Consider the following 24,747-nt stretch of genomic DNA (forward strand, 5'->3'; position numbering starts at 1 on the left):
AGGGGCAGCTTAAGACCACTCCGGGGTTGTTCCTACCAACTCAGTGCCCGGAACAGTGGGAGCTGCACACAGGTCCGCACGGCAGGCTGAGAGCGCCAGGCTTCAGGAGGGAACTGCTGAACAGGCACAGAGGGCACCTGCTACGCCTGCAGACCAGTCTGCGACTTCAGGTTGAGTAGCGGTGACCTCACTGGAGCTGGAGCAGTCCATCCACCCTGAAATTCCTCCTTGGTCACAGCCTTTTCCTTTTCAACCGCTTCAGGTTCTCCGTAGAAGCAGAGATCAGGCGTGACCTCCCATGGGTGTTCACGGGAAATGGCGTCACGCACGTGCAGAACTTCCTGGACCAGCGTCCACCACGTCAGACCCACTGAGCGAGCTCCCTTGTTGTTGCAAGGCATGGCAATGTCCACACGGCGCAGAGGAGAGTTTGTGTTACACAGAGTGATGGCAGGGGAGTTACCAGAAGACGCCTCTGTGGGAGGGTGGTGGTCAGCCCTGGGATCCTAACCACCCCAAGTTTTGGCTCCCGGAAGGCTGCCTGGATCCGGTTAGTGAAGGTTCCAGGAGTGAAGTGGCCGGCAGTGGGACTGGCTCCAGTAGCAGCCGCAAACTTCAGCCCAGCTCGCTGGCCAGGATTCCTGGGTGATAGGACACTGACGTGAGCCATTTTCAACCGCAACAATGGCACAAGCTGCCAGCAGGAGCTTCTCCCACGTTCTCTTCAGATGCCATCACATTTCCTTTTATAGATGTAGTTCCATCTGGAAGTCAAGGTTGGCGCCACCTAAGTGGGTTCCTGCTGCAAGGAATTTGAGGACACCCTCCTCCTCCTTCATTTACAGGACATCAAGGGCTCTGGACATTATGAAAGTTTCCTTTAACGACAGGAATGCAGAACAACACCATATGGACCCTTCCCTGGGTAGCGCAGAAAGGGCAAGTGCTCTTTAAGTATCTTCAAAATCACTAAATTTGTAGAGCCATGATTTCCATTCACCTTTATATGTGTTTGCTGGGTAAACTATTTTAAGGTTTTGTCTAGGCCACGTGAAACCTTTTTCCTTTTCATTCACTCAGTAGACATGGAGCACTAAAACTTGGCAGCATAGTGCCAAGTAATAGGAGATACGATGACGAAATGACTCCCATTTCCCGAGGAGCACTAATCTACGGGACAGGCAGACTTACAATGAGAATACAGTACGGCAACGGCTAAAGTAAAACGATGTACAAAATACGACTGAATTATCAGAGACTTACATATAAAAGCCAAAACTATAAAGCTCTTAGAAAAAAAGACGGTAGTAAATCTGTGTCATCTTGCATTAAGCAATGATTTCCGAGGCCACAGAAAGCAAGTGATAGAAGAGAAGACAGATAAATTGGGCTTCATCAATATTTAAATCTTTTGTGCTTCAAAGGACACCAGCAAGAAAACAGAAAGACAACAAACAGACTGGGAAAAAAATATTTTCAAGTCACGTGTCTGATAAGGGACTTGTATCTAGAATACATTTTAAAAACTCATAACCCAATCAATTTTTTAAAAAATAACCCGTTATAGAAACTAGCAAAAGACTTGAATAGACATTTCTCCAAAGATGGCTAGTAAGCACATGAAATGGCTACTGATAAACAGCATTAGTCAGTAGGGAAATGTACATCTAAGACACACCCACTGGGATAGATAAAATTAGAAGACAGAAAATAACAACTGTTGGGAAACGTGTACAGAAATCGGAACCCTCAGACGTTGCTGGTAGGATTGTAAGATCCTTTAAGTGGTACAGCCACTTTGGAAATCAGTCTGACGGTTTCTCAAAAAGTAAAACATAAAGTTGCCATATGACCAGCAATTCTACTGTTCCACTCCTAGGTATACAGCCCAAAAGAACTGAAAATAAGCATCCTTACAAAACTTATGTACTAATGTTCACAGCAGCATCGCTCACAATAGCCAAAAAGTGGAAACAAACCAAATGCCTATGAACTGATAAATGGATAGAGAGGATGTGATATATCCTTACAATGGATATTATTTTGCCCATAAAAAGGAATGAAATGCTGCTACATGCTACAACACGGATGAACCTCAAAAACCTCACTTATGGTGAGTGAAAGAAGCCAGTCACAAACGACCACAATTCTGTGTATATGAAATGTCAGAACAGGCAAATCTAGAGATGCAGAGAGATTAGTGGTTGCCAAGGGCTGCCAAGACTGCCTGGGAAAATGGAGAGTGAGTGGTAACGTGTATGGGATTTTTTTGGAGGATGATAAAAATGTCCTTAAGTTAGAATGTGATGATGTCGCACAACTTTGTCAATATACTCAACACCATCAAATTGTGCACTTGAACTATATGATATAAATTATTAAAAACTTAAAATTTCAGCTTAAATTTTTTTAATGTTTGTTTATTTTTAAGAGAGAGAAAGAGAGAGCACAAGCAGGAGAAGGGCAGAGAGACAGAGGGAGACACAGAATCCGAAGCAGGCTCCAGGCTCTGAACTGTCAGCACAGAGCCCGACGCAGGGCTCGAACCCATGAACTGTGACATCGTGACCTGACCCGGTCGGACACTTAACCGACTGAGCCACCCGGGCGCCCCTAAAATTTCAACTTAAAATCTTAAAAATGTGTTTTAAAAAACACAATTGAATCATAAGAGACAGAATGCCTAGATCAGTCATAGAAGTCAGTGAAGGTTTCAAAGAGATCACACATGAATGTGACTTGGAGAAACAGTGGGAGTGTGCTGGGTGTATGAAGGGGAAAGGAGAAAACATTTCAGGCAGAAGCAGCAGCAGGCACAAAGCCAGGGGAGAACGCATCCTGTAGAGTGTATAGTGTGTGAAGTCAGCAATGCTTGAACTAAGAAATTGGAGTCTATTACGGCAGGGTTTGAGCCTGTCTGGGTAGGCAGGGGCCAAATCATGAAGAGCTATTTAGTCATGCTAGCTTTCCATGAAAGAAAAGGAAAACCACAGAGAAATCTTGAGCCTGTTCAATGCATCATTCTAATGTAAAAATTGAAAGGTGATTTGGAGGTAAATGAAACTAGTAATCATTTGACCAGAAAGAAGAACATTCATAGCTAATGTGTATAGAGCCCTAATTCTCTACAAAGCACTTTCTTGGAATCATCTCATGTAATTGCATCTCATTTAATTACAATCATCTCCTCTTTATAGAAATGATATCAGCATGGCTTGATCCCTTAACTCTTTCAAGTCTTCAGGCAAATATAACTTCCCCACGCTTCCCTTACTCCATTTGCTTTATTTTTTTGTCTAGGACCCTCATCTCAACTTAACATATGTTTCACTTTTTAAATCCTGTTTAAAGATCCTTTCCACTCTCTAAAATGAAAATGCCCAAGAACAGGTTAATTCGTATTTCTCATTCAGTTCTGTATCCTCAGTGCTGAGCACGTGGGCAAACGCTCAGTATTTTTCTCAATAAATGAATACACAAATGAGGAAATCGAGTCTCATAGAAATTAAGTAACTTGTCCATGGTCATTCAGGTCATAAGTGGCAGAATTCGGACTCAAAAAACCATCATCTTAAACCACTCAGTGATTCACCAGAGTTGTAATGCTGTAAGCAAGAAATAAGTCCCTTCCTCAGGCTGTGGCAGTGGTAAAGGTGCAAGGGGATAGAATTACCTGTGTCTGACAATAGTATGGATGTGGAAGAATGCTGAAAGGTATCAGTCCAGGATGACTTCGGTTTCTATATTTGGCAAATGGGTAAACAGTGGTGCAATTTAAAAGAAAAAGTACAAAGAAGTCTTGGTTTGAGAAGATAAAAGAGGAAGACCTATCTAATCCAGAAACCTTCGTTACCATCTCTCTAGATTACTAAGAAATGCAAATAGGGATCAAGCAAGTAAACCCAAAGTGATGGTGATTGTTTTCAGGGAGAGACCCAACGGGGGCAGGGAAGGGCGGGGGATGGGTAGGTGGGGCTGAATAGGAATTGTTCCTTTTTTATTTTTTTTTTTATTTTTTTTTATTTTATTTTTGGGACAGAGAGAGACAGAGCATGAACGGGGGAGGGTCAGAGAGAGAGGGAGACACAGAATCGGAAACAGGCTCCAGGCTCTGAGCCATCAGCCCAGAGCCTGACGCGGGGCTCGAACTCACGGACCGCGAGATCGTGACCTGGCTGAAGTCGGACGCTTAACCGACTGCGCCACCCAGGCGCCCCGAATTGTTCCTTTTTTAAAACTCGTTCAAGCTTTCAACAGTTTTTTTTTTAAGTCACCAAGAGAGTTCAAAATAACTCTGAAGTTAATTTTTAAAAGATGCTAAAACTGAAGGATGCACCTTACCCTTGTGTACGTAGTTAGGCTGTGGTCGTATTTAGATTATCTTGATGGCGGCTGCGGCTTTCAAGAAGTGACTATCTATATGGAGACAAGCACTGACACCCAAGCCCAGCGTGGGCAGGTGGGCTGGAAGGCATGCTTGCGACCCTGCACGCCACCGCACGCGGCCGCTCTCGGACCCGCCGCGGACTCAGCCTGTTAACTAGGCGCTGGAAGCTCGCGCCTCAAACGACTCCCAACCTCCGTCCGGCAGCGGAGCAGTGGGCGTGCCGCTCTGGTTCAGTACCCAGGCCCGGCCGTGGGCCGACGGCCTCCGGTCCCCAGGCGGCGCTGTGGGCTCGTAGGGGCGGCCCCGGCACGAGCGAGCGCCGTCTCCCCGGTGCGCATGCTCACCCCCGCTGTGGGCTTGCCTTTATTTATTTATTTTTTATTTTTTTTTTTTTTCGGGCGGCCCTGGCGGCTGCGTACTGGCTGTGGGATGGGAAGTGAAGCCCCAGCGAGTGGCAGCGGCGGGGCTGTGAGGAGCAGGCAGGGGGAGGCGGCGGCGGCAGCTAGTCGGTGAGCAGCTGGAAAGAGCGGAGCCGGGGAGCACCTGCAGGCACGGGCGGTGGCTTCACCATGGCGATTCGCAAGAAGAGCTCCAAGAGCCCCCCGGTCCTGAGCCACGAATTCATCCTGCAGAATCACGCGGACATCGTCTCCTGTGTGGCGATGGTCTTCCTGCTGGGGCTCATGTTCGAGGTGAGTCCGCCCCGCGCCCCAACCGCCCGCCCCGCCGCCCCCTCCCCGGGCTGCCAGCCTCGGGCCCCCGGCTCCCCCGCCCCTCGGCCCCTCGGCCCTGGACCGCGGGGGACGGGGCTGGGGGGGAGGTGCCGGCCCCCTGGACCCCGAGGTGCAGGCCTGCCCTGCCCTGCCCCGCGCGGGCCTGGGGATGCCGAGCCCCGGCAGGCCTGGCCACCGCCCGCAGGAGCTGGGGGCCACCGCGGCGCCCACTTAGCCTCCGCGCACACCCCGCCCCCGCCCCAGTCCCTGTCCCCGTCCCCTCCCGCCGGCCGCGCCGCGCAGTTCCTGGTTCCCGCGAAGGGTTACGTGGCAGCCGGCGAGGGGCCGGCGGGCGGCGGGGGCGGCCCCTGTGCCGCCGAGCTGGCTCCCGGGCGGGTGGGCGGGCTGGCTGGGGGATGGCCGGCCCTGGGCGCCGAGTGCGTCCGACCGGCGCGGGCTGGAGACTAGGGGAGGCCAGGCCTCGGGGGGGGCCCTTGTAGGACCGAGTTCGGAATGAACGGGCAACAGCCGGAGCCAGGTGTCTGCTGCCTATTTGAAGGGCGGTGGCCGCGGGGCAGCGAGTGATCTCCACGAGTTCGGTACGTTGAGGCACACCCGATTGTTTTCATTCTTCTCTCCCAAGCTGGTATTATTACCACTTACCGAACTTTCTGCCGTGACTCTTGCTTTTTCCTTAAAGAAACAAGATCTGATCCATAAATGTAGCTCCTGAACAGCCGTGCCAAGAAACCGAGTGATTTTCTTTTTGTTTCTTGAAGTATGAGAGAATGGAAATGTCAGGAGTGTGTAAATTCTCTTCCCACATGCCTAGTATTTTGATGACTTATTTAACAGCTGTTGAATAGGGGTAATAAACTTTGCAAGGTGAACGTGTATGTAACATCCTACGGTTTTCTTTCCCTCGCTCCTCAGTACACACGCCCATTCCTTACCTTCTTTTCCTTTAAAAATTTTCTATATAGCCGCTATGCCCCATCAGATATACCAATTATTTTACTTATGTATGGTTTGTCTCCCTCCTCCTGGGAATATAACTTCGGTGAGGGCAGAAACTTTGAGGTTTTATTAGTCTGTTTCCAGTGCCTGGAATAGTACCTGGGATATAGTAGGTGCTTTAAAAATATTTGTTGAATGAGTGACATTAAGAATTCTTGAGAAAAACTAATAGAACGAGACTGCCAGTGACAGATGAATAAATTTTTTTTGTGAACAAGATGAATAAAATTTTTAAGTGGAGTCGATGTGGGTTTTATAAATGTTATTAGGTAAGTTAACATTTTAGTTTACTTTTACTTCTCTTTTAATAGGTTTTCTGGACCTAGATAGATTTTTTTGATTCCTGATAGTGTCATTTATTCCACCCAGTCCACTACTAAGGAGGTAGTAGGTATGGTGGAAGGAAAAGTTAGAAGGGAACTAACTAACATACGTCCCACGCTATTAGGCTGGCCCTATGCTACTTACTTATTGGGTGACTCAAGTCTAAGCCTGAGTGTTTCTGTGTAAGGAAATAACAGCACCTGTGGCATTCTCACAGCCGCTGTTACAAGAATCAGATAATACGGTGTGAGAGCATCTGATGGTTGTGTAAAGTACTATATGAATGTATGATATTAAAAATGCAATTCTAACATTTGTACTCACTTTCTGAATTTTGCATTTGTATACATTTTCTGCCTTGATATTTGAAGTAATACTTTGGTATGTACAATTTTGTAAAAACAGTTTTGTGAAAGTTGCCATAACCCATCTCCACATGTTAAGAATTCCTGACTTTAAAAATATAATTTAAGAGTAATATTACCTGCAGGGTATATTTGCATTGTTTTCAATGAAATGGAATATAAATCAGAAATCCCGACACTTAAAAATGGTGTAACTTTGCTTTTATGTAAGAGATTTCACACTCTTCTACCGTATTTTGAGGGGAGTTCACCACCTATACCTTGCCCCACGTCAATGATTTTTTTATATAGTGAGTGGATTTTTGACTGTATGTAATCTGTAAAATTTGTAAATCTGAAAAGACACAACAAAGACTTAAATAGAAGTTGAGGGAACATTAAAGTAATATACAGAAGAGGGGTGTTTGTGCAAATTGTACATGTTTCTTACCACATGTTAAAGTTTTAGGATTTGAATGCATGTTATCTACATATCAGAAAAACTTAATTAGGTTAGTTTTCCTATTTGACTTTTAAAATAATTGCTGCTGAATCTCAAATTAACTAACATTAACATAACTATAGAATTACAGTATTTGTGCTAGAATAATAGAGAAGTTGATGTTTTTGCTATAGAACCTGCTAAGCCTTTTGTGTAAATATATTGAGGAAATGTCAGAGGATTTATGGTGAAATTGACAAAATGATAACAGATACTGTATTACTAGCCAAAATGAAAAATCGATATAGATATACTGTAGAAGCATAGATGCTGTAGCTAAAGGGGCTCATGTTCAAGTTAGGGCTCTGCAGCCTGCTCACTAGGTGACCTAGGGCATATCATTTAACTTCTCAGAACTTGTTTCCTTTTCTGTAAAACCAGGCTCATTGGGTTACACTGAGAATTAAATTAACTAATGTGTATCATGGCTTTAGTTCAGTGCTTGGCTTACAGGAGCCATGCCATAAATAGTAGCTATTATTATTCATTAGATATTTATCAAAGTTGAAAATAGAAGACAGCATTTTTTTTTAATGTATATTTTTGAAGGAGAGAGAGAGAGAGAGGCAGAGCTTGAACGGGGAAGGGGCAGAGAGAGTGGGAGACACAGAATCCAAAGCAGGCTCCAGGCTCTGAGCCGTCAGCACAGAGCCCGACGTGGGGCTCGAACTCACGAACCGTGAGATCATGACCTGCGCCGAAGTCGGACACTTAACCGACTGAGCCACCCAGGCCCCCCTAGAAGACAGCATTTTTAAATGTGAGAGAAGAGTCCAGTCCAGTGGTTAGCATTTAAAGAGATTCATATACAAAAAAAGTTGAAAAAGAAGTAGACTGTTTTGGAGAAATCGAAGTTTAATTTCCAGGAAACTTCACGTTATCAAAAATTGCTTGTAACTTAAAATCATGGTTTTAGCAGTCAGTATCTGTCCACATAATGCATATCACGGTCTATAGTTAATGACTTCATATTTGAGTTAGGAAAATGTGAACAATCAAAAAATACAAGGATGTTTGGGAATTCAAGTGAGGATAAGAGGAGTTAGGGCTTTCCAAGAGGAATATTTTCATCTGGAAAGGAGCTTCTTTGCAGGAGGCCGGGTTGTGTGTACCAAGCAGACTTGAGGGAGCATTTACAATTGTAGCTATCTTGGAAGAGTTCTAGAGGCTTGTTGTATTTTTAAGGATGACGTGCCTTAATGCTAACATTTTCTTTCCATCTCACTTTTTAAGAACTTAAGTTTATATAAGCTGGTGGGGAAGTGGAATTTGATACTCAGAAATTGTCTTTATCTTTCAGGCATACAGTCACTATAGTAAGTCACACCTTCCTCTAACAAGCACAAAATAATTTTAGCAAGAAAAAAATACCAAGCCCCAGCTGATGATCACTTGATTAAGCAAACATTAGGATATTCATGATATTACATACTCATAGAATTAGGTAATTCCTCAGGATTTATGTGACCTGTTCAAGATGTATCTATATAAGTCTCATTCTTTTCTCGTAAATGTCCAAAACTGTCATAAACTCAGTTATTTTTACTTCTGAATGTAACACAGGTTTTTGCAACGTATTTTATTCCAAACTAATTTTTCTTACTATTAACTGATTGTAATATTAATTTAAAGGGTTGCTAGCTGGGGTGTGAGTCTTAGGAGGCCTGGAAATGGCTAATAGCATGATTACTGGTTTACTTTTTCAGTAAACTTTTTGGGATGTGTGGTTTGTATTTTTCCTCTTGCTCTACTTAATGCCACATGCTAAAGTAGCTGGAGGCCAGGTTTTAATGGTATTTGGAAGCCCACCATAAAAAGATAATCCAGTTTTTGTTGCTTTTGGTATTTGATATTAAATTTATCTTTAAAGAATGTCACTTGTCCTTTTTAAAGGACTCCTAAGTAGTTTTCTTAGCTATGGTAGTGGTGACCTCATATGCCAAACTAGAAACAGGTATGTGGTGAAAGTATGTTATGTGCTGATGTGTGAGAAGTCTAAACAAAGATATCAAAAAAATGAGATTTAGTAATCAGTCAACTTTATTAAAAATAATCACATGAAAGCAGTGTTGCCCTAGAAACTCATGCCCTCATTCTGCTCTAATGCATCCGTATGAATGACCCAAATGGTAATACCAGAAGCCTTCCTCGCCTTTTCTATTCGAGTGACCTTTACATATCTACCACAGTTAAGCAACTCACTTTAGTGCCCATACTGTGGACTTTATCACGTAGCCTGCCTTGTTTCCAGATTCTGAATTCCAGTAGAACAGAACACAGCCACAACCTACATACTGTTTCATCTCCCTCATTCTGCTGTTCGTATGCCAGCTCTCTACCTAATCTAAGCTTTTATGGTCCCTTGGCCCTCACATTGCTTTGCTTTCTTCCTGTAGACTGTAACTGCTTGTCCCCACTCACCCCAGGCCCTCAGCTCCCTTTCCTCATGGTCTTTCTCCATATTAGCCCTGCAAATATCCAACCAGCATCCGCCTTTTATGTGCTTCTCCATTCATGGATTGCTGAGGGCTGCCAGAGAAAGTGCTACACTTGTGCGGATAGATTATGTTACAAATCAAAGGTTTCTAATCTCAGACATCAGTAACACCCAGTGATCTTTTTTACTTTTCCCTGGCCAGCTCCTTTCCCTATAGGAACAATATAAATATTCATCATCCAAATCCCCCATTACGCTTAACAGATGGCATTGCTTTTTTTTCCCCCCTACAGAGAAAATAAGAGTTTATTAGATGTGAATTTCTTCAGTTTTCCTGCCTTTTGCACTTATCTGTCTCATCCATTACTGCTTCTTCATCTAAGAAGAAAACTATTCAAAATTAACTTCTAGCTCTATCCTTACATTTCATTCCTTGTGAGATCTTCCTGTCCATTATCCCCTTCTATGCTGAATTTCTTCCTTTTCCCTGGCACCTTCTTAATTGTCCCCACACAAGCTCAGTCTCTCTCGTCATAAAAACATTAATTTTGACCTGGCATCTATTGCTAGATACCATTTTCTTTCTGTTGTGTTCTTCAGTCCACTGTATGTGGTTTTTGCTCTCACTGCTTCATTGGGATCACTCAAGCTGTGACCACTGTTGACTTCTTAAACTGTCCAGTCGATTGTACTCTTTTCCTGCCAAGTCTCTTTTGAAACCTTGACTTTATTAGCCATACCTTTTTGCCATGTTTCCTCCTTAGCTTCAAGGGCATCAAGCCCTCTTCCTTCTCTTTCTGCCTCTCTGACCATTTCTTCTCATTTTGCCACCAGCTTTTTCTCTGCCCACTCCGTGGCTCTGATGTTGTCCTACTTCTCTACAAACACTGTGCACTCTCCATGAGTGATTTATGTACCCCCAAAGCTTCAACTACTACCTGTAAAGTAGAGACTCCCAAGTCTTTAAGCAAGGGTCTCTCGGCAGAGTTCCAGGCGTAGGCTTATATGCCAACTGGTCTTTCCACATGTGTATCTCACAGAAATCTAAGTTCATCTAAAACTCAGTTTTTTCCTCTTTTCCCCAAAATCTGCTCCTCCTCTTGTATTCCACATTTTTATTAATAGTGTTACTTTTCACCTAATTGTTCAAGCTGTAAGTGTCCGTACATAATCTTTGACTCTTTCCTCTTACTCCCCAAGCCTTATTCTGCCTCTATCCCACTATCACCATGTTAGTTTAGGTCTTACTGTCTTTCATGTGGTATCTTGCAGAAGTTTTATATTTTGATTTGTGTACTTCATTTTATGTGTTATCGAGTATTTATTCAACAGTATCGATCAGTCAATCTAATATGGGTCAGGAGGCCCCATGCTGGGCTCTAAGCATGTAATGAAGAAACAGGCATGGTCCCAGCTCTTACGGAGCTTACTTTCTAATGAGTGTGATAGAAATTAGTAATATTATCACACCAACAGTATGTGTTTTGAAAGAAAGGAACACAGTTTTCTGAGATAATCTAACCAAGGAAGTGACCTACTCTAAGAAGACAGGGAAGGCTTCCTTGAAAAGGTGTGATTGAACTGAGATCTGAAGGGGGAAGGTTTTCAACAGGGTTTCAGATAGAACTTGCACAGACCCTGTAATAGGGAGGAGTGCGGGAGGCAGTGGTCTGAGGTAGGGCTGGAGAGAAGGGAATGGGCACAGATTGTTGTATGGGCCGCGTTAAAGATCTTGTTCTTTATCCTACAAAGAATGGGAATCCAGTGAAGGATTTTTGGGGTGGGGATAGAGGATGGGTGGCATGGGGAAAGGTGTTAACATGGTCAGAAGGTGATTCCGGTTGAAGTGTGCAGAATGGATCTGATGCTTTAGAGACCACTTAGTAGGTTACATCCATGATCTTTCTGAAAAATACAATTAAACTCCCCCCGCCCCCACAATTCTCCAGTTGTGCCAAAATAAAATCTAAACGATTTAGTTCAACAAACAAGGCCCTTCCTAGCACTCGATAAGTTTTCTAGTCTTTTCTACTGCTTACTGATGCATATCCATGCCAGGCCTCATGTTTGCTGCTACTCAACCTTTGTGCTTTCTCTTCTTTTATCTAAGCTGCCCTCTTCGTCCCTCTTTATGAGGCTAGGGAACTTCTGTTTCCAACAAGAGACAGTTCCACACCACATGCTCTGAGAAGCCTTTGCCTCATTCCCCACTCCAGGAAAAAAGCAAAAACAAAAACAAAATGCATTCTTTATCCTGAGTACCTGTTTGCACTGATTCTATAGAATTATAACACTTTGTTTACTTATCTTCCTGACCCAACTGAGCTGTGAGTCATCAAGAATTGTATCATTCATCTTTGTTGTCCTTTCTTGTCTAGCACATTACCGGGCGCCTATAAATATTGAATAAGCATTCCATCTTTCTGTTCTGACCACTTCACTTTCACCAGTAGTCAGGTCAGTTAAGTATTTATTGACCACTTAACTGTCTCAAGTGTGTGGGAGATAAACATACACCACAGACCCCACCTTGGATCCATTTTGTCATGGTAACTGTGCTTCCTTTTCTGTATGAATTTACATTCCAGTTTTTTCTTGATAGGAACTTTGCTCATGGTACAGAGTAGAGAGCCTTTTTTGGATCAAATCCCTATTTACTGAAACTGCAGAGTGTCCCTTTAGAAATCTAAAGTTAGGAATAACACAGACTCATCTAAACTGCAGCACTCTCAGGTGAATTATGTTCACTCCCAAGCTCAACTCCTTGGTGATCAGGAATTCCAGTTGGGCCTGTCATGGTGCCACAGGAACTAGGGTGCCCTTGGTTCTTAGATTTGGGGCAGAACTTTTAATGGTTTCCTCCCCTGGTCTTCTATTTGGGAGAAGGTCACAGATTAACTTGATCTTTTTTTTTTTCTTTCTTTCTTTCTCTCTTTCTCTCTTTCTTCCTTCCTTCCTTTCTTTCTTTCTTTCCTTCTAGATAACAGCAAAAGCCTCTATCATTTTTGTGACTCTTCAGTACAATGTTACCCTCCCTGCAACAGGTAGGTAGTTTTCTGTTAGTTTACTTGAACAAACTTGGAAATTTCCATGAATACTAAATTCCTTCATTTTAACAGATTTCATTCATGATTAGGCTGAACATTATTATGATGATTTTGTAATGCAGAAATGATGTTTTTGTTGGCTGCACCATATGCACTATATGAAAATCGGAATTTATGTGTTTAATGTTTATTGTATATTTTCTAAGTGGACTTGACTTTCCTTTTTTTTTTTTCTTTTTGCCTTCTCTTCCTTCTGATCTTTTCCATAAGAAAATTCTAAGAATAGATATTGTTAAAGTGTTATCATTCAATCAAGGTTTCTAAAGGTACAGTGTTTAGGTTCAGTTTCTCTGACCTATGAGTTATGTTTTGGACCTATAATAATCCTTTTAAGCCTGTTTTATTTTTGTGTTTTTGTTGTGCTCTACCTGTAATAGTTACTTGATTAAAGAGGAAGTCAGTAAACTCTAGGAGTTATAATAGCATCCAAACTACACTTTCAGGCTTTATTTTTAAAAGTTTTCTTTCTTTCTTTCTTTCTTTTTTTTTTTTTTAATTTTAAGTAGGCTTCACACCCAACATGGGGCTTGAACTTACAATCCTAAGATCAAAAATCACATGCTATACCACCTGAGCCAGCCAGGCACCCCTAAATGTTTTATTTCTAAATTGGGCTATGTGAAAATCAAGTTGTTATTGGATATTGGTTGCAATTGAATACAGTAATACAGTTAACTAGCATGGGTGAGGGTATTTGGCTAATAAAATATTAACATATTCAGACAAGTATTTGGCTCTGTATTTAGAATGCAAGATCAGATAGATGTATGTATGTATATATATGTATATATGTGTATATATATATATATAAAACATTGAATTGGATTTAATTCAGTTATATAGTTGTATAAATACAGTTGACCCTTAAGTAATGCAGAGGTTAGGGGCATCGACCGCTGCACAATCAAAAATCCGTATATAATTTTTGAATCCCCACAAACTTAGCTACAATAGCCTACTGGTGACCAGAAGCCTTACCAATAACATAAACTGTCAATTAACATGTTTTGTGTATGTATTATATACTGCATTCTTATAATAAAGTAAGCTAAGAGAAAAGAAAATATTATTTAAAAAAAGAAAATGTTACTAAAATCATAAGGACAAGAATGTACATTTACAGTACCGTACTGTATTTCTTGAAAGAAATCGGCAGGTAAGTGGACCCATGCAGTTCAAACCCGTGTTGTTCAGATGTCAATCATATTTGATTTAGTGACTTAGATATCAGATCCCTTAAAATCACAAAGTTGTTTTGAAATTTGAATATGCCAGAGAAGAATAATGCTTCTTTTCCCAATTGTTTCCATAATCGTAAAGCTTGGTAATAAGCTATAGCAATTCGCAAGTATTTGATTAAGATTTGTTTTGAAAAATGACAATTTCAAGGATTAAAAACAATTTTAAGTAGCAGTTGCTTCTATCTCTACTGCTTATAGATCAAAACTAATTCATATATAGATTAAATCATTTTTTTCCATCAGAATCATAATGAAGTGTTTAATTTGAAATGAGGTAGAAAGTTTCAAAATTCCATGAAAAGACAGACATACAGGCTAAGTATAACTTTGTGTAACCTAAGTATAATCCGATCTCTACCTGGGATAATACCAATTTTACAGTCTTTTCGAGGATCTGAGTATGGCCTCCCTTTCCCTGTTTTTTGGTCTTTGATGGCTGTAATGGCTGTAACTAACACGTGTCAGATCTTTTGTAAGTAATTTCTGAGGCCTTAGATTTCTAAGTGGTATCTTCAATTTTCATTGCTCCTAAGACTCAAAATGTCTAAAGGCAAATTACCTATGATGTTTCTGTGGGATTTATTTATTAGGTTATTAGTCTTCTTTTGTTTGTTTCCATAACTATGTTGTACTTAGTGCTGTTTTTATAATCTTAATGTATATTTTTGTGTATGTGTGTCCTGTCCTTTTTGGCCTTCAGAAGAACAAGCTGCTGAATCAGCGTCCCTTTATTACTATGGTATCAAAGATTTGGCTACAGTTTTCTTCTACATGCTAGTGGCGATAATTATTCATGCCATAATTCAAGAGTATGTGTTGGATGTAAGTATGCAATCTTAGAAATCTATACTTTGTAAAGTACTAGCTCTCCATACTGTGGTAGTCATATATTAAATATATTTTATAACATATTCTTAATTACTAATGGTTGTTTTTATTTTTAGAAAATTAATAGGCGAATGCACTTCTCCAAAACGAAACACAGCAAGTTTAATGAATCTGGTCAGCTTAGTGCATTCTACCTTTTCTCTTGTATTTGGGGCACATTCATTCTAATATCTGTAAGTATATACTGTGCTGAAGTTTTCATTTCTTAAAGTATTTATGTTGTATACCCAGAACAAAAAATAATGTCCTATTTTTAATGCTCGTAAGCAAATCCTGAACCTTAGAAAATCCCTCTTCTATTCTTGTTCTTATCTAAGATGAGGAATTCTGTTTGAACTAGTATAAATTAGATTTCAGCGATAAATGGCTCTTTTGATTAGTTTTTATACAGCAGAAATTCTAAACTATGTCTATGTTTCAGAAAGTTATTCATTTTCAGTCAGTCTGAATGTCGATTTTGTATCTTGTAGTCATTTGCAGATAACTCTCTGTTGGCAAAAAGGGTCAGAGGTCAGTGATACTTTTAGTGGGTTCCATGAGTTGTAATGTTTCCAGTCATTTCCTCTTTTAAAAATAGTCTGAGGGGCTCCTGGGTGGCTCATTTGATTAAGTGCCTAACTCTTGATCTCAAAGTCATGAGTTCAGGCCCCATGTTGGGCTCCAAGGTGGGTGTGGAGCCTACTGAAAAAAGAAAAAAGCCGAGTATTGTCCAAGCAACTTAAAATATTATATAACTTTTCAGTTAAAGCCATCAAAACCTTTAAGTGTATCATTCTAACTAATGAGGGGGAAGAGAGTATCTACATCAGTTTTAATATTCACATTCTCTGAAATTTATATGGACTCCAGAATGTACAAATTTTTGAGTTTATCAGGACACACAATTTTTTTGCATTACTGTGTTAAAGATGAGTAAACAGGCAAGTGTATGATATTTAATGTTGGAAATACACTAAAACTCAATCTTTCCAGGGCTCATTCCATTTTATACTGCTGTTTCTATAATACTTTATAAATGTATGTAATTTTAGCTTAAAATCTAGTGTACAATTTTTTGAAAAAAATATAAAAGTACACATTTCAGTGGGAAATTTTTATTAAAGATAAGTCATTTGAGAGGTTTTTTTGTTTGTTTGTTTTTACGTGTACAATAATTCTCACTGAATAGATGGGGTCGGTGTGTGGACATCAATCATCCTATAAAACTTGGCAACACCTTCACCCTCCATCCACTGCCAAGTGCCACGTCTTCCTCAAAACCCTCCTCCGATTACCCGAGACGAAATTCATCTCTCCCGCAGCCATTGTTAACCTCTGTTATGTACATTACTGGTTTTTGGTTGTTTTATGTTTGTTCGCCTACATGTATTTTTTATCCTGATGAATTGAAAGAATTTTGAAGGCCAGGAATTATTCTTATTTGACCTCATGTCTCTCATAGTGGTTTTTACTTTGCTAAAATAAGCAATTCAACGGACTCAGAAATAACTGAAAAGTTCAACTTCAGTGGGACTCTTTGGAGCCTGGTCTGGGAAATTATAAATGTTCAAGAAATGAAAATACAGTGTTATTTTCCAAGAAGTTTGCATTGTACTCAATAGGCTAATTTTTATATCTTCTTTCTTAGGAAAACTACATCTCAGACCCAACTATCTTGTGGAGGTCTTATCCCCATAACCTGATGACGTAAGTCATTTTTAGCAGGCTTTTCCTAGTAATGGACCATGGTCATGTCACTTTTAAGCAGAATCCGTTCTTGTCATTCTCTTTAGGACTTTGCAAATTCATACAGTAGCTACGTCATACAGTAGCTACGTCATCGGCAGTCCTGCTGCCATAAGAAAAAATGTGCTTTTTTCATGTATATAATATTTCCAACATGTTCATTAGCTTGAGAAAACCGATTTTAACAAGAATCGTAATTTAGTTCTCTGTTTTCCCTTCTCCCTCATCCTTTCTGCTCATCAGTTCTCCATCTTCTCCATACTTTTGCTCCTTTTCTTTATCCCAGTCTCTTTTTATTCCTTTCATTTCTTGTTCTTTTACACTGTAAACTTGAAGGTAGGGATTGTTGTCTCTTTTATATCTTCCTAGCCCCCAAGGTGTCTATATAGACCTGTAAAACAGCCCAGGGTTGCAAAGACATTCTGCTAAATGACTCATTCTTCAAGCCCAGCTCTAGTAGGACTATTCCGCATTATTTTTCCTTGCTACTTTAGCCTGTATTGTCTTTTGCTTTCCTGAATTTGTCTTTTTGGTGTATTTTGGTAATATCTCTATATTGTCTTGAATGTTCTATAATTGCCTCATTTGTGTAAGTTATATTGTACCCATGCCCACCAAGACTCTGTGTACCTTGACGGCAGTAGGAACTATCTCTATATTATATTCCTTCGTTGTGCCAGGCTGTATGTAGGTGTTCACCACCTAGACAGTGTTCAGTCAATGCCCTATGATGTAACAGTTGGAGAAAAAGATATGAAGGGAACAACATGGCCATGCATACCTTTGTTTTAGGTCCAGCAGTAATACCCATACTGCTGAGTCATTCTGACTTTAAAAATGATATTAATTCAATGAGCTTTTGTGGAATAGGATGGTAGACATCAGGTTTATATGGGACTGTATCTCCCCTCTCCGCAAAAAACTTATTCCCGATTGGCTTTGTGTTTTCTATTATAGAAATCTGGAGGAGTAGGAGAATGGAGAACAAAGAGAAAGCAGGGGCACTGGAGAGTTATAATGTCATGAGACTGTTGATTCTAGGCTGATTAGATCTATCTCCAAGGGAACACTTCTATGCCTTATCCCTCTTTCTAATTCTGGTTTGCCTCCATTCTTTTGAGACTCTCTCAGGGTTCCAACCAGGTAGAGTTTCCCTAAGAAAAAATCCAGGGGATATCTGCAGTTGGGATTATACCAGTTTCGGGTGATGGTTTATCTATATACCTTCGCTTTTGTGTCTGTCTTTTTGCGCTTCCTGCTTTCCTTTTGATGAAACCTTACAGGTCTGTGAACTGATTCCCTCGGTCATGTTCCTTATGTTTTCAGTAGCTAACACGACATACTAATCAGTATTAATTTGCTAATAGACAAGGGGCTCTGGTACCTCTCAGCCAGCTTGCACGTCATCAGGGTTCTGCAGATGCTGTCTTTGCATCTGCTGTTTAATCCCGAGGAATTGACTGGTGGTAAAATATTCTAGGGAGATGGGGAAGTGGCTGCTGGGGGGGCGCAGAGTATTGCTGGGGGGACATGAAATGGTAACACAAAGGGAGCTCCGTAGTACACCCTGATTTCCAGTGTTTTACTTTATTCTTTTAAAATATTATGCTTTAAGAGACATTTTTTGCTTTCTTGTGCAGATTTCAAATGAAGTTTTTCTACATAGCCCAGTTGGCTTACTGGTTTCATGCTTTTCCTGAACTCTACTTCCAGAAAACCAAAAAAGTAAGCTGAGATTTTGTAACTTTGAAAGCTGTCTGGTCATTTTTTCCTTTTTTGAAAAGTCACTCTAAAATTAAACATTTCCTCATGTCTGTAACCTCCCCCCTTTCCTTCCCACCTCAACTCTCCCATTATTCTCCCACCTCCCCTCTTTCGTCAGAGACTAAATATCCTCACGTATCTCTTGATGTAAACCTTTCGTCCTATTTTATCTTAGAGTGCAATCTTTTACATGTGACGTGTTAATCACTTGTCTTAAAATTGTATTAGTGGTAATTTAAAATAAATTAAAATTAAAATTTCAAAATGCAACATTAGTTTTATATTATTGATACTCTTAGGAGTTTCACAAATGAGACAAAAGGATTAATCAAATTATTTTACAACTAACCGTTCTATGTGCTAAGTCGCAGTGAAAAATTCAGTATAAAATAAAGTAAACCATAGTTAAACACTCAGTGGTGAAACTTTTCCTGAAATGGGTGGAGGGTACTTTTAACATGTGGGAAAGATGTTTGTTTGTTGTTTGTTGTATTTGAACAAATAACTACCAGATCAGTGCGATATCCTTCTTTCTGCTTTATCCTCCGTACTCCTGAAGTCGGATGTCCGCAAAGTAAATTTTAGTTCCCTTATTTAACCCTTTCTTCTCTCAAACCTGTACCAGTTCCCTGTTGCTTTAAACTGCTCAGGGCATCTGGGTAGTTCAGTCAGTTGATTTCAGCTCAGCTCATGATCCTGGGATCATGGGATCGAGCCCTGGGTCAGGACTTAAGATTCTTAAGATTCTCTCTCTCTCTCTCTCTCTCCCTCTGCCCCTCTGCCCTACTCATGCTCCCTCTCTCTCTCAAGAAATAAATAAGTAAATAAAATAAAATACAGCTGTTCACCTGTCCTCTATGGGTTTCTTTGGCGTATACAACCTCGTCTCTGCTCCTTTTTTCCTCTTTTCTCTCCTTGGTCTTCATTCACACTGATAGTCTCTAATTTTATGATCCTAGCACATCAGTTCTTTTTCTGGGAATACCTTTAAACTCATCAAATGCTCTTATTCCCTTTCTCAGGGAGAGATTATTTATAAAATCCCCATATAGGAAACATGGGTGGGAATATGGACAAAACAAGTTTGGTCCTGAGTTAACAAGTATTAAAGATGGGTATGGCTACATGGGGATTCTTTATACTATTTGTTATATATGTATTTACATTTTTCTGCATTTAAAGCCTCCTTGCTTTGAGAAGCTTTTCAGGATAGAAGTGTAATATGACCAGTTTATCTCTGCCTTCTCCAAAGCCACATTTATTTCTGTATGTACTGCAAATAGTTAATCCATGAGTATAGATACCTGATTTACTACTGTTTTGTGTCTGTGTTTTTTGTGTCCTGTGTGTTTGTCATCAACAACATCTGTCCTGATGTTGTCTGCTATGATTAGAAAATAGCACCAATTTAGAGTTCATGTACTGTGTCTCGAAAGAAGTTATCTTTACGTTAATTTCTTGTATCAAGAAGAATGTTTTTCTAGTTAAGTTGATTATAAGGATAAGGATGAAGATCCATAAAACCTTTGGCTTAGAACTATGTGAAGATAAGGGGCACCTGGGTGGCTCAGTTGGTTGAACTTCTGACTCATGATTTCAGTTCAGGTCATGATCTCACAGTTCATTTCATGACATCAAGCCCCACAGTTGGGCTCTGTGCTAACTGCATGGACCCTGCTTGGGATTCTCTCTTTCCCTCTCTCTGTGCCCTTCCCCTGCTCGTGAGCTCTTACTCTCTCTCTCTCTCTCTCCCTCAAAATAACAAAAGAAAAAAAAGAACTGTGTTAAGATAAGATTCTTAGGCTCACAATTTCCAGAAGCCCTTCCATATTCATTAAGCACCTAATGTGAACCACAGATGTCCTAGAGCTGTATTGTCCAAAACAGAAGCCACTGGCCACATTTAAAGTAACTACAGTTGGGGAGCCTGGGTGGCTCAGTTGGTTGAGCGTCCGGCTTCAGCTCAGGTCCTGATCTCACAGTCTGTGAGTTCAAGCCCCTCATCAAGCTTTGCGCTGAGGGCTCAGAGCCTGGAGCCTGCTTCGGCTATGTCTCCCTCTCTGTCCCTGCCCTTCTCCCACTTATACTCTCTCTCTCTTTCTCAAAATTAAGTAGCAGCAAAAAAAAAAAAATTTTAATACGTGAAGTAATTACAATTAAAAACCAAATTTACTTTCTGAGTCACACTTAGCCCTATTACAAGTACCCACTTAGCCACAAGTGGCTACATGTCTGCCATTTTGGATAGAAGAGATAGAGAACATTTCCATCATCGCAGAAACTTCTGTTGGGCAGTATTGCTGAGAACATCATAGTTTCTTGATGTCTTACTACCATGGCTCAAATATTTAAAGCTTTCTTCATGTATGTACTTGTATACCCATGGACATAAGACATTTGGGCTTCATTATTAATCCATATGTCTCTGTCTTGTTCCTTGACCATGTAAATAAAGAGGGACATTTCAAAGTGAATGTTCATTTTAGTTTTCAAAGTTCTTTCCTTATCAATTCCTGCCAGATGGCATTTCTCCAGAAATGCAATCTAATTTTTATGGAATAATTTGCATAACTTAGAACTTAACTGAAACTATTTTTAACACCTACATATGACAGTCGAAAGTAACTGTTTCAAGTAATTAACATAATTTGAAAGTAACAGCTGCATATGTGTTAAACAGTTTCTTAAAATTTACTCTATGAAAATTATTTTTGGAAGAACTCTTTACTGGAAGAAACTAGTACAGTGATTGTTTCGAACTGATCCTACAGAGAAATGAAGAAAGGAAGGAACACTGTTAGTAGCAGTTCAAGGGGTGTGTTAGTCACAAATAACTCAGTTTCTCCTGAGGAGAATATTTTAATTGCATACAGTATGTATGGCTCCATATAAACATTACTCCATTTTGCCCATAAGAAGATTAACCATGTAATTTCTCAGCCAACTTGAATATATGAGCTTTCAGGGAAGTCTAGAGGAGATAACCAAATACTTTATTTCCAATATTCAGTTTATTTCGTTTAATTATACATGCATATTGCATTGTCATATGAAGTATTTTAAATTAGATGTAATGCATTTTCCCATTCCCACTTCATGAAAGTTATATTCACACTTTCCACATGCAACTTTGTTGTTCATACCTGTCATTCATCACTAGAGCCAATTTTGAATCCTCTAACTCAGTTTTTCCAAAGTACATCATCTTCCCTCTGGTGATTCCTCTGTTAGACCTCTATAAGCACTTAGAAGTAACATTGATTAAGGTTCTTCAGGCTGTGTAACTTCCCCAAACATATATTTGTTGCTCAAAATAATGATATAGATCCCTATAACATAAGAGCTTTGAAAAGATTTAAATAGGAGGTGGCTCCATGTGTGGTTTAGCGAAAATCTTTGCCTTGTATTTGGGCATATTTATGCTATTCCATTTAAAGTCAAGTTTTTAGTAGTGTGTAGTTAAGAAAAGCATTTTCTTGGGGTGCCTGGGTGGCTCAGTCGGTTAAGCAGCCGACTTTGGCCCAGGTCATGATCTCGCGGTCCGTGAGTTCGAGCCCCGCGTCGGGCTCTGTGCTGACAGCTGGGAGCCTGGAGCCTGTTTCAGATTCTGTGTCTCCCTCTCTCTGACCCTCCCCTGTTCATGCTCTGTCTCTCCCTGTCTCAAAAGTAAATAAAAAAGGTTAAAAAAAAAAATTAAAAAAAAAAAAAAGCATTTTCTTATAAAGATAGAATTTTACTGAAGTATATGCCTGATATTTTTAATAAAAAGATGTTTGAATAACAACTGAAAATGTCACTTGAAGTTATTTATAATTTTAGAACTTGTTTTGACTTAATGTCCTATATTTACTAGATTTTCCATAAAAAATGAGACTATTAGAATTTTAATTCATCATTCATAAGAATAAAATCATTCTTATATAAACTATTTAAACATTAGCATTAAGAATATATAAGAACTTGGGGCGCCTGGGTGGCTCAGTTGGTTAAGCGGTCAGTTTTGGCTCAGGTCATGATCTCACAGTCTGTGGGTTTGAGCCCCATGTCGGGTTCTGTGCTGAAAGCCCAGAGCCTGGAGCCTGCTTCGAATTCTATGTCTCCCTCTCTCCTTGCCCCTCTCCCGCTCACACTCTGTGTCTGTCTGTCTCTCTCTCTCTCTCTCTCTCTCAAAAATGAATAAACATTAAAAAAATTTTAGAAAAAAGAATATATAAGAGCTTGATAAAGCTTTTCTAATAACTCATTTTCATTATATATTTTTTCTACTCAAATACAAAAGAAGTTTATTAATCTTTAAACAAAATAAACAAAACCTAATGTCTGGCTCCTGGTAAAAAACATTTGTTTACGTAATAATATTATAGGATGCTGTGTGAAAATGTCTTGAGAAGCCAAAACAGCTTTCTTTCAGCAATTCAGCTAGACAGTAGATTGTAGAACAATGATCGATGCTCTTGGACAGTATGCTGACTGCCTAACTGGAATCTCTGATGTGGCCAGTGAACTAAGATGGCCAAGTTTCACCCAGCCACCTCTGTTTCCCATTCCCCTCACTCCATGGAAATGTGTAACCCCAGAGACCATAGTGCTGGGCAAGGTTGTTGTTGGCCTCAGACATATAAGCACCCTGCCAGTGGAGCTGTAACCCCACAAGGATTGGAGAATGTTGGAGGAGTTTGGCCTAAAACAGGGGTGCCATTATAGCCATGATCTAATTGAAATATAGGTAAAATTTCTCTTTTAAAAAATCATGTTATATCATCCCCATTGCCTTTGTAATTTTAAAAGAATATGGGAATGTCTTTAATGTAGAATGTGTGTTCTCCAGTTCACAATGATCTCCACCATTCCCTGTAGTATTAACACTCCTCTGTGTCACCCGTTTTTACTTAAACTTTTTCTCTGGTTGGACTTTCAAACATTCCTTTATAGACATTGGTCAATTTGTAGATAGCTGAAGGGAATGTTATTTGGAAAAAGATTTCTTGATCCTCTGTCCTTTGGAAAGTTGTAGAAACTATTTTAAAAGCTCTTTCTGGGGCGCCTGGGTGGCTTAGTCAGTTGAGCGTCCGACTTCAGCTCAGGTCATGATCTCACAGTCTGTGAGTTCAAGCCCCTCGTCAGGCTCTGCACTGACAGCATGAAGAAGCCTGCTTGTGATTCTCTCTCTCTCCCCCCTTCCCTGCTCTCTCTCTCTCTCAAAATAAATAAACATTTTTTAGAAATTAAATATTTTTTAATCCCCCCCAAGAAGTTAGATTCTATAAAATAGTTTTTCCTGCAGTCATTCCAGAAAATTAATTCCATTGTGTTACACAAGTTTTTATGTAAGAAAATGAGTTTAGTGTTCAGTCAGTAATTTAAACACTTCAGAGCTTTTGTTACAACTATCGAGAGTCTCCCTGGTCTCTTTTCGCTTCAGAAATTTGGAGCATTGATTAACACATCTGAAGGAATATGGCAGTATTTCCCATATAAAGTCATTTACATGCCACTTGCTCTAACTTAAAATATTTTAATTAAAATTATAGTTAAAAGTATTTTAACTGTACACAACAAAATACTTTTGTTGTGTACTATCTAAAATTATTTTGTACAGTGCCAGTGCTATGAATACCACACTCTAGGAAACATGTATATCATGTATATATTTAGTGGCACCTCTATTCATAGCATATGAAAACACATTTATAACACTACCAGTGAGCTGTTCTAAAATTATTATAAGAGCTGAAAAAGGTTCCCTTGTTGAATTTTTAGCATGTTAGTCTTGACATTGTTCTCCCTCTCTCCTTTTGTAAGGAGAAATATTTCATTGGAAGTTTAAAAATTATGTGGAGAAAATCTTAATTAAGAAAGTTCCTTTTCAGAGATCCTTCTCTTTCCAAATGAAAGAACCTCTCTAAAGTTGATGTTCTGTCTTGGGTTTTTTCCCTGACAGTCCCAAAACATCGTACTACATGTGGTAATATCTGACTCCTCTCCTACCTTTCTAACACTTGATCTTTGTACCATTCTTACTAGAGAAGAGTTTTCAGTTTCAAAACTACAATTGTAAAATCTCTGTTCTTTCTCCGAAGATTTGGGGAAGTAACTCTACTGAACTGTAGAGACCTGCACTCAACTGTACTAGGTGGCAGACATGAGTTTTGTGAGGTTCCAGAAGAATACAGTTCAGTCCATTTAACATCAACCCACCATGTAAAAAATTGTAATTAGCAGCTGTATTACATGAATAGTACTAACCAGATTAATACAGCTTTATACTACACATAGATCAGGCTAATGTAACTATGTT

At 39.9% G+C, this 24,747-nt stretch overlaps 1 protein-coding gene and 1 pseudogene across 1 annotated transcript in view; one reads left to right on the forward strand and one right to left on the reverse strand.

The window, feature by feature from the left end:
• LOC125924625 (40S ribosomal protein SA-like) lies at positions 1-916 on the reverse strand (annotated as a pseudogene).
• A 3,897-nt stretch (positions 917-4,813) lies between these two features.
• TRAM1 (translocation associated membrane protein 1) overlaps positions 4,814-24,747 on the forward strand; it is a 32,425-nt gene continuing 12,491 nt past the window's right edge. The window contains exons 1-6 of the mRNA XM_049633280.1: positions 4,814-5,079; positions 12,705-12,768; positions 14,773-14,894; positions 15,017-15,133; positions 16,588-16,646; positions 18,326-18,410. Of these exons, the coding sequence (XP_049489237.1) occupies positions 4,957-5,079; positions 12,705-12,768; positions 14,773-14,894; positions 15,017-15,133; positions 16,588-16,646; positions 18,326-18,410 (570 nt within the window). The 5' untranslated portion in view covers positions 4,814-4,956. The remainder of the gene's footprint in view (positions 5,080-12,704; positions 12,769-14,772; positions 14,895-15,016; positions 15,134-16,587; positions 16,647-18,325; positions 18,411-24,747) is intronic.

The sequence above is a fragment of the Panthera uncia genome, chromosome F2 (assembly GCF_023721935.1).
Source record: "Panthera uncia isolate 11264 chromosome F2, Puncia_PCG_1.0, whole genome shotgun sequence".
Classification (NCBI taxonomy): Eukaryota; Metazoa; Chordata; class Mammalia; order Carnivora; family Felidae; genus Panthera; species Panthera uncia.